Raw genomic sequence first — 9,996 nt, 5'->3', positions numbered from 1 at the left:
TTGTTGGGTTGTTGCATTTTCTTTATAATTGTTTTTTGTAGTAATTCAAAGCTGCTGATTTACCCATAAAAAAATTCTAGAATTTATCCAAAATTCGAATTAATTAAATTTTGCAAAAAATAAATAAGTCAATTTAAATGAAATTTATCAACAATTAACCAAAATTAATTTAAATTCCATTTATCAACAATCAACTTAGTTTAGATTATTTTGAAAAATATTAATTTAATTTATAATAGGATTTATCAACAATTAACCAAAGTTAATTTAAATCTCATTTATAAACAAAAATATTTTATTAATTGGTTTGCAAAACATGATATTTTAAAAAATTTAACTAGTTATAAATTTTTAAACAAATATCACTAGCTGTTTTTTTTTTCAAATATCTTAAACAATTAAACAAATTCAAATATCCATAAAAATATTTCGTCAACAAATTTTCAATTTTCAAATTTCAAATTTCAAATAATTTAAATATTAAAATCAATTGAATTATCAGATATTAATATTTTCAAATATAAGATTTAAAAAAAATCAAGTATTAAAAAATATCTTTAATATCTCATAACTTAATTATAATATATAAAATATTTAAATCTTATGTTTGAACATATAATCATATTTATATTCCACTGTGATTACGTCACTATAAATATGATTAGCTATATGTTCGATATTTAATAAAAGTTTATATCAAACAAGTAATTATGAAAATAAAACATGTGAGCAAAGTGATTGACCAAGTCAATAATTAATATTTATTATTTTATTGATAATAAATGAGATTACAAATAAATTAAGTTTTAATTAGGACATAAAACTCCAACACTAACGACTAGCTTAATTTGAATAATATCAATTTATTTGTACTTCAATGCTTATTAATTGTAATTTATTGATGAATAGTCCCACACGTGTTTTTAGGAGGTTAGCTATGTAATTTAGATTCAAATGTAACATATGTGAGCTTATATATAAGAAGCCACACTATGCATTTATTTCGCAAGTGAGATTATTGTATTGAAACTCTGTCAAAGTGTAGACAAAATTAATTGCTTACAAAACTTAGTTGATTCTAGTTCAGCTAATCTTCAGGATTTGAGTGATTATCAATAATAATGAGTTGTGAATTTATGTCTTATTCCTTTGTTTGTTAGGCTGAACCATATAAAATCTTTGTTTGTACAGTAAAACCTACACTTAGAATAACTATCATATAGTCATATAAATATTTAATCTCAAAATGAGATCACTTATAAATAGAAATAAACTTCATATTATAATAAGTTATAATATTTCTTAGTCCCGCTTTTAAAAAATATGCATCTACATAGTAATAATTAGCTTAATATTAAATAATATGTACATATATATATTATCTTTTATCTACTAAAAATTTATGATAAAATTAATTATTAATTTAGACTTGTAAAATAACTTTGTATATTTTCAACATTATATAAATATGTACATCGAAGCCATATGTTTATGTCATTTTCGTTTATCAAATATTTTATATTAAATTTGACATATTTTTATCTATTATTATTTAATTTAAATTTAAATATGTATATTTCTAACATTTTATAGATATAATTCTATTAAATTATAACATCTTCGTACTAATAAAATATGTTTGGTGCCCACAATATTATTTGTAAAGAGGTTTTACTATATTTTCTTTTCATTCTTGAGTGTAGTTCTATAATTTGGTTGGATTATAATAAGTGCCCAAATCGTGGATCCACATATGCATACTAATTTATGATATTTCCTAAGTAAATGCAATCAAAATCTTTGCACATATACCAACACTACTACAAGATTTACTTTACACCTTGGTTTAGAATAAACATGGAAAAAAAAATTCACATCAATCTATCATTTTCCTCATAAGTTAAAATATATATATACTAGATACAAACAATGTATAATGCATACTTGCTTAGTTTTATTTATAGAATTTATCAATTATATTTATTAAATTTGTATCATTGTCGTATAAATTTCAAATAAACAAACAACATTATATATAAAAGAATAACATAAATATATTAAATGAAAAATTAATCTAAAACATTGTTTATAACATTTTTAAACATTAATGATAATTTTTTTAATAAAAATTAAAATTATGTATTATATATTATTATAATATTTAATTTTATATTGATATAAGTATTAAATATCAAGTCTTGTATTAAATATTATTATAATAATAATATTTTATAATATTTGAATTCATATTAATTTAATTAATAAAAAAATAGGATTATATGTTATTATCATAATAATATTTTATAACATTTAAATTTATATTAATATAATTATTAAATATCTAGTCTTGTATTATGTAGTATTATTATTATTATAATGACGTTTTATAACATTTGAATTTAAATTTAAATTTGATTTTATATTAATATAATTATTATATATGTAGTCTTTTATTAAATATTATAATGATAATGATATATTTTAGGAAAAATACCAGTTTGGCCCCTGTGTTTTTCTTAAATACGCGATCGGCCCCTGTGTTTTGTTAAATAAAAATTCGGACCCTGCATTCTACAAAATGGATCAAAATATTACCTTATACCCAATTTTGGTCAAAAAAATTTCAAATATAATCTTTCATTCTCAGCTCCTCGACCACTTTTTCCGCTTCTTTGAACTCATCGCATCACTAACAACCCGAAAATTGATCTTATAATTGAAAATATTTAGACAAAAATCAGGTTTAGGGTACTATTTTGATTCATTTTGTTAAACACATGGTCTGAATTGTCATTTAACAAAACACAGGGGTTGATCGCGTATTCGGGAAAAACACACGGGCCAAAATGGTATTTTCCCTATATTTTATAATATTTGAATTTATATTAATATAATTAATAAATATCTATTTTTAGCTAGTTTTAAAGGTATATTTCGTTAAATATTTAGAATATTCCATTAAAATTAACAAAACGAACTGATATAACCAGAAATTTCTCTTATCTACACATTTTTTATATAAAAGAGATATATATACACGATTGATCAAAATTATATTAGTTTAAATCAGGTTATTTTTGTTTTTCACACTAGAGAAAATATAGGAAAAATAAGCTAACATCATGATTAAAAGTTTTTTTTTTAAAATAGATCAAAAGATATTATACAAAATATATACAACATTTAGAAACGAAGCCATGTAAAACAAGCATATATATCTATAAAGAGAGCCTTGCACCAAGCTACGAACAAAGCCATTAATTTCATACAATAGGTACTCAAAATATGGTTAATAATCCCAATAACCAATCTCATTTAACACAAACTCCTAAAACCTAAATCTAACATACTTGTTGCTTAAACGCTGCCCCCTCTAGCCGGATCATCAAAATGTCCAAAATTCAAAAGAGGTAAAACCATAAATCTCTTGTTCTAAATGCCCAAAATCTGCTGTTTTAAAAAATTCGTCTGTTGGGTCAACAAAGAAACTCATTTGTCCTCCTTCATCTGAGTTTGATTTGGAAAGTGATGGGGAGTCTGAAACTCTTAGGGAGGGAGCTGATGATTCGGATAATCCTAATGCGTCAAAAGGAGACGTTACTCATTCAAATTTCGAGATTGATCGATCTGCTTCATCAGTAAATCCAATCTAGGCAAAAGATAAATTCACTGCCAAAGTTGCTCATACTCTTGTTGATAAAAGGAAAACAGTGGTGTCACACCACCCCAGGTCACAGTTTTAGGGCTTTCTCTCATTCATTTCGCTATAATGATAACGTTAGATATATGATCTTGTATAAGGATAAGCTCTTTGTTGTTGAGAAATATTTTGAACTGGGCCATGCATGTCGTCCTTTTGAGGTTGTAAAAACTATTCGACACCGAAGTTGGATTAATACTTGGGGTTTTTTCATAAATATGGTTTTTTAGCCATTAATGTGCAAACATATGGTAATTAAGCTTTTTTTTTAGTTTGTATGGACAAATTTAATTAAAAAACAATCAGATTATGGGAAAGGTTATCCCATATTGGAAAAAAAAAAAACAAAAACACATCAACCAAAAAGAATGGTAGTATCGTAATTAAAGTTGCAAATACTCCTTTGCTGAAATTTGAGTCGATCAAAAACATCCCCAACATTAATTTTTTCTTCAGCAACGGCACCCATCTTCGGCAACACCTTTCACCTCCAGCAACAACTTCAAATCTTTGAAGAGATCCTCAAGATCCGATCAAAATCAACCATCAAAATCAATTCCAGCGACAATCATGAACCTCCAGCCAACTCCGATTGACAACCTCCAGCAACAATCAGCAACCTCCAATCAGTTCTGCTGCACTCTTCGACATCTCCGACAATGTGCATCTCCGGCGACGTGCTTCTCTAGTGTCCAAAGCATCCAAGAAACAAAGGTTTTTAAAATCTTGCTCTGTCAATTCCTATTTTAATCTCATTTTCTTCAACTTCAAATTTATTAAATTCCTAATTCTTCTACATATTCTGGAACCATTAATTTCATAATTTTCTCATAGCTATTTTATTGATTATAATGATAATGATGAAGTTCATGAAGTACTTTAAAAAAACAATTTATTAACTTGAAATTCAAACAAAATTATTTAAACCTACTAATACGGTTACATTCATTGACCAAAAATAGAGAAAAAAACAAAAACTATGATTATTTTAGATTATAATTTGTCTTTTCAATAAAAAAAATCATTTGATATTAGTCTGAATTCTAAATGCCAAAACATTCAGTAACAACAAAGTAACCAGTTACCTTGAAAAACTATCATTTTTTTCAATTAAGTTTTTCAGTAAGGTATGTAATTGCAGACTAAAGTAACCAGTTACCTTCACCAGTTACAACCAATTAACTCCTTAAAAATTTGCAAAATTTTACAGGTATGGAAAATACTACTTCTTTGGTTCAATTTGGAGGCAAGTGGAATGGAAAAAAATGAGTACGAAGGGTACACAATGACTGACATATTGATTACCACCAAATTGTTCTCTTGACAACTTGGTGAATTTGATAAAATAGGAGCTAAAGGAAACAAGAGCAACCATAGAAGTTTATTATCAAGTAGCCAAAGGAACACCGCCAATGAAGATTGAAATAGACAGTTCAGTGTTGTTCTACATGGAAATAGAGAAAAAAGTTGCTGCAAAAATAACAAGCTTACCATTGTGTGTAACTATAGTTCAAGAATCAAGTGATGAAAATAACCTTCTTCAACTAGCAAATCAGAAAGCTACAGCAGAAGAAATGGAGGTGGGAACATTATTAATGCAAGCAAACAAAGCCTTCATCAATGAACATATGTCACTTAAAGAAGGAATGTCAAGCACAACAAATGAGGGCATCAATGTGGCATACATACCTCACCTTGCTGAAGAAGTAGCTGATTTTATAATTGAAGACAATACAAAAAGGAAAAAGAAATTGGAGGAAATCCAAATAGTAATATCTGACTACAAAGTGAAAAAAATAGATCAATGACAAATTTACAAGGACAAGAACACAATCAAATCAACTCTTAGCTACTATGCCATGCTACATAACTTCCAGTTCAAAACAAAAAGATCAGAACCGAGAGAGTACCTGGTTACCTGCGTAGATGACACATGCAGCTGGTTTGTGAGAGCATCTAAATACAGAAATCAAGATTTATTCAAGGTACGAAAATGCATTCCAAATCATACTTGCTCTGTTGAAAATGTTATGGAGGATCATAGGCAAGCAAAAAGCATCATAATTGGGGAATTAATAAAGAGTAAGTACAAGTCAATCAAAAGAAATTATACTCCAAATGGCATCATGAATGACATGAATGATGACTTTGGAGTAACCATGGGATACACAAAAGCATGGAGATTAAGAGAAAAATCTTTGCCTCTAGTAAGAAGGAACCCCGGTGATTCATATCAAAAGTTGCCAATGTATCTTTGCATGTTGAAGCAAGCAAATCCAGGAACAGTAACACATCTACTCACAGACAGCGAAGATAGATTCAAATACCAATACATAGCTTTCTCTAATTCAATCAAAGGTTGGAAATACTTGAGGCCTATTATTGTTGTTGATGGAACTGTAGCGTCCCAAATTTGCTAATAAGGCTTAGGGCCTTGATTAGCGTGCCTGGATGGCAATAAGTGATTTATTATGTTAATGTGTGAAATTGATGAGTATGTGATTAGAAAATGCATGTTTAGGTGAATTAAATATGCATGTGGGCCCCGTCTGGTTATTAAGGGCATGTTTGTAACTTTAGCCCATTAATGGCATAAATGTAATATTTGTGATTATTGATCTTTACCACTTGTGAGTGGTGATATATTTGAGATGCACAATCAGAGACAGTCTTAGGGAGCAGTTTAGTTAGAAAGTCACAACAGGGTCAAATACCTGGCTAGGAGGAGCTTAGGGATATTTTGGGAATATTATAATGTGTTCGGGAATTATTGAGTAGCGGGTAGTAATTTAGTAATGGTTGGGATATGCCGGGATTAATATGGATTTATAAGACTACTCGGGAACTTAACGGGGTATGACAAATGACTGAAATGTCTTGGGTTACTTAAGGATTAAGGATAAGTTCAAGGGCGATTTTGGTCATTTTGTATAAAGGATAGGCTTATGTTAGGCAGCTGTGTTTTTAGGAGGGGTTAAAATAAATCAGAAGGAACTCTCTTGCTCTCCCTAGTGTAACTCTCCCTCTCTCTCTTGGGTGTTTGTGAAGTGTTGAATATTGAGGAAACTTGAAGATTTGGGCTGAAGATTTGGTGACTTGCAAGCTTGTGGGTTGAGGGATTAGAGTTAGGAGGAGTTTTGAAGTTGGCCAAGTCGAAATCATCAGCAAGGTAAGAATCAAAACTGGTTTGTTGTTTAATATTTATCTGGTTTTGTTGGAGTTTGGGGGTTAGAACTTAGATGATGGAATTTGAGTTATAGTTGAATTTTGGTTGGTTTCTTTGAGTTTATGTGCTGCTTAAAGTGTATTAGGATGATTATGAGACTCAATTATGTTATTGGGGAGTTATCCCGTAAAGTTTGCATGGGAATTCTGGGTTTCGGGCTCGCGTCGCGGCCCTGTTCTTCAGCGCTGCAGCCTACTTGAGTTTATAGGCTAGTGGGGCTTCGAGGAATTTCCCAGGCGCTGTGGCGCAAGGTTTGGGCGCCGTGGCCCTAGGCTGTCAGATGTGAGGCAATTTCACCTCTTCTTTGGGGTGCGTCTCGACGCTTAAGGGAGGCTGGGCAGCGGCCCAAAAGTGGATTTTTGGCAAAATGAGGGTTTTTAGCTCGGGAACTTGAACGTTAAGGCTCGGGAAGGTTTCTACTACCCAGTTTGGTAGAAACCAAGGTCCCGAAGGTTAGAGTTATGTCTCAAAACTATTTAATGAGTTGGAACTTGATAGTTGATTTTATTCATGCGTTGTGACTAGGGTTTCTCTTCAAGGCTCGGGTTAGAGGACTGTGCTCGTGATCGCGGTGCTCGAATAGCTTGGGACACATGTAAGAAAACTGTTGTACCCGTAGAGTAGGGCTAGGCCCTATAGATTATGTTGTAGGGCGTAGCCCCATTGAATATGTTTATACGTGTTGAAGTATTTGTTTAATTATGCTATGTGCGCATATATGTGAATGAACCGCAAAAGCCGGGAACGGTGAGGGCCGGGAACGGCGAAGGCCAAGTACAGCAAGGGGCCGGAGCGGCGTTTTGCACGCGGAGTGCGAGTTGCCAGGGCGAGACCCTAAAGGATACCTGGGATATCCTCACAGTGTAAAACGCGAACCCAGAGCCTGGTAAAACACCTAGGATGGCATGACCGTATGTGTTTAGCCTGTTGGCGGCTTGATTATATGTTGAATGATAAATATGCATATGTTATTTGCTTGTGTGAGTTTTCTTGCTGGACTTCGGCTCACGGGTGCTCTATGGTGCATGTAAGGGCAAGGGGAAAGTCGACCAACCATGAGTACGGAGAGCGTGAAGCAACGCGTACATGTTCGCCTGCCTGGCTGCCACGGCCAAAGGTATTTTGGGAGATGTTTGTATGAAACCTAGTTTTGTCGTTTAGTTGACTTTAATCATATTTTGGAACTGTAAATATTTCTAAACGGTATTTTGGGATCCCGAATGTTAAACGCTTTATAATTTTCAATGAATGGATATATTTTCAAATTATGTGACTTTGTTTATGGTTTAGCTACACTTTTGTTTTAAAACCTCGATTAGCGAGTTAATGGCACGTTTATAACCCACTTAGTAATGGCTCTAAGGAAGTAGGGCGTTACGAAAACTTTCTTAAAAAATGCACATGGCGGCACCTTATTTTCAGCATCAACATTAGATTCAAACAACAACATTTTTGTCTTGGCTTTTGGAATAACAGACTCTGAAAATGATAACTCTTGGCTTTGGTTCTTCTCCAAAATGAGAGACACATATGGAGAACCCGAAGGTATGATAACTTCAATTATATATTATGGTTTACATAGAAAAAGGAACTGGTTACCCAAATCCAATACACAAATACATGCTATTTCTTTTCGTATCTTATAAAAGTAACTGGTTACATTAACAGGATTGGCTATTGTTTCTGACAGACACAAGAGCATAGACAATGCAGTACATATAGTGTACCCAAATGCGTTCTATGGAGCTTGCATGTATCACTTGCTCAATAATTTGAAAAGCAAGTATGGAAACCATGGACAAGAGCTACAAATGAATTTCATTATAGCAGCAAAAGCATACACAAAAACAGAATGTGAACACTACATGAGAGGCCGTGATAAACTTGACAGACGCATTATACCCTATTTAGAGAAAGCCAAGTATGAAACTTGGGAAAGATCATACTCACCAACAAAAAGATACACCATGATGACATCCAACATCACAAAATCGCTCAACACTTCACTAAAAGCTGCAAGAAATCTCCCTATTGATATCTTGATTGAATGTCTTAGAAGTTTGGTTCAAAAGTGGGTTTGGAACAACTCAAATAATACAAATGGAACATTCACAAAAGTGTCTACAGTAATATAAATGAGTTGAGACATGACATTGTTTCAAAAATGAAGTATGAGGTATGCAACTAAATTTATTCTTACTATTCTTTAATTTGTCAGTGGATGGTAACCAGTTACCTTGCGTAACAGCAAAAAAAAAAAAAGCAATAAACTACATAGAGGGGGAACAGGATACCTTCAAAAGTATTTTCAGGTCTTGCCTTTCAACACAATAGAATATCAAGTTCGTGATGAAAAGGGGACCAATTTCACAGTAAATATACACAATAGAACATGTACTTGTAATAGGTTTCAAGAAGATGAAATGCCTTGTGGGCATGCAGTCATTGTAATTGCAAAGATAAACTTGGGAGTGTATGATTACTATGCAAAGTTTTACAAAACAGAAACTTTGAAAGCATTGTATGAAGTAAATGTTCATCCTTTGCCCCATAAAGATGAATGGAATCTCCCACAACACTTAGACATAGTGGTGCTCCCTCCAAAGGCGACAATCCATGTAGGAAGACCAAGAAAGAAAAGAATAAGATCAAGAGGGGAACCAAAAGTAATAATTACCTATGGAAAATGTGGCCAACCAGGAACAAGAAGACTTGCGGGAATCCACCAATTGACAAGGCAAACAAGCAGAAAAAGCAAAAGTCATAGCTTGATATATTACAACAAAACAACCCTATCATAGCTTCAATCATTAAATCAATGACTTTCATATTCATACATTGTTATTGAGTATTATAATAACTCTATTACAAATTCAAATACATTGAATGATTACACAAAGCATATAAAATTGATTTTAGAATAAATTGTTGGTTTTTTTTTTTTGTCTGTGAAATATTTATGCAACCAACACCAGAAAAACATGGTTTTTAAAAATTAAACATAACATTGTGGATTAGTGGTTACCAAAGGTAACCAGTTACTACTTGGTATATAACATGATGACCCAAC

At 31.6% G+C, this 9,996-nt stretch overlaps 1 protein-coding gene across 1 annotated transcript; it reads left to right on the top strand.

Annotated features, from left to right (window-relative positions):
* The first annotated feature begins 5,826 nt into the window (after positions 1 to 5,826).
* On the top strand, positions 5,827 to 9,727 carry LOC133795784 (uncharacterized). Its single transcript, XM_062233244.1, has 5 exons — positions 5,827 to 6,058; positions 8,403 to 8,471; positions 8,595 to 9,052; positions 9,145 to 9,150; positions 9,239 to 9,727. Exons 1-5 carry the CDS (start codon positions 5,827 to 5,829, stop codon positions 9,725 to 9,727), a joined length of 1,254 nt encoding a protein of 417 aa, XP_062089228.1.
* The last annotated feature ends 269 nt before the right edge of the window (positions 9,728 to 9,996 follow it).

Source organism: Humulus lupulus, chromosome 8, assembly GCF_963169125.1.
Source record: "Humulus lupulus chromosome 8, drHumLupu1.1, whole genome shotgun sequence".
Classification (NCBI taxonomy): domain Eukaryota; kingdom Viridiplantae; phylum Streptophyta; class Magnoliopsida; order Rosales; family Cannabaceae; genus Humulus; species Humulus lupulus.
The sequence above is the reverse complement of the archived record's forward strand: the minus strand, read 5'-3'. Positions and strand labels throughout refer to the sequence as shown.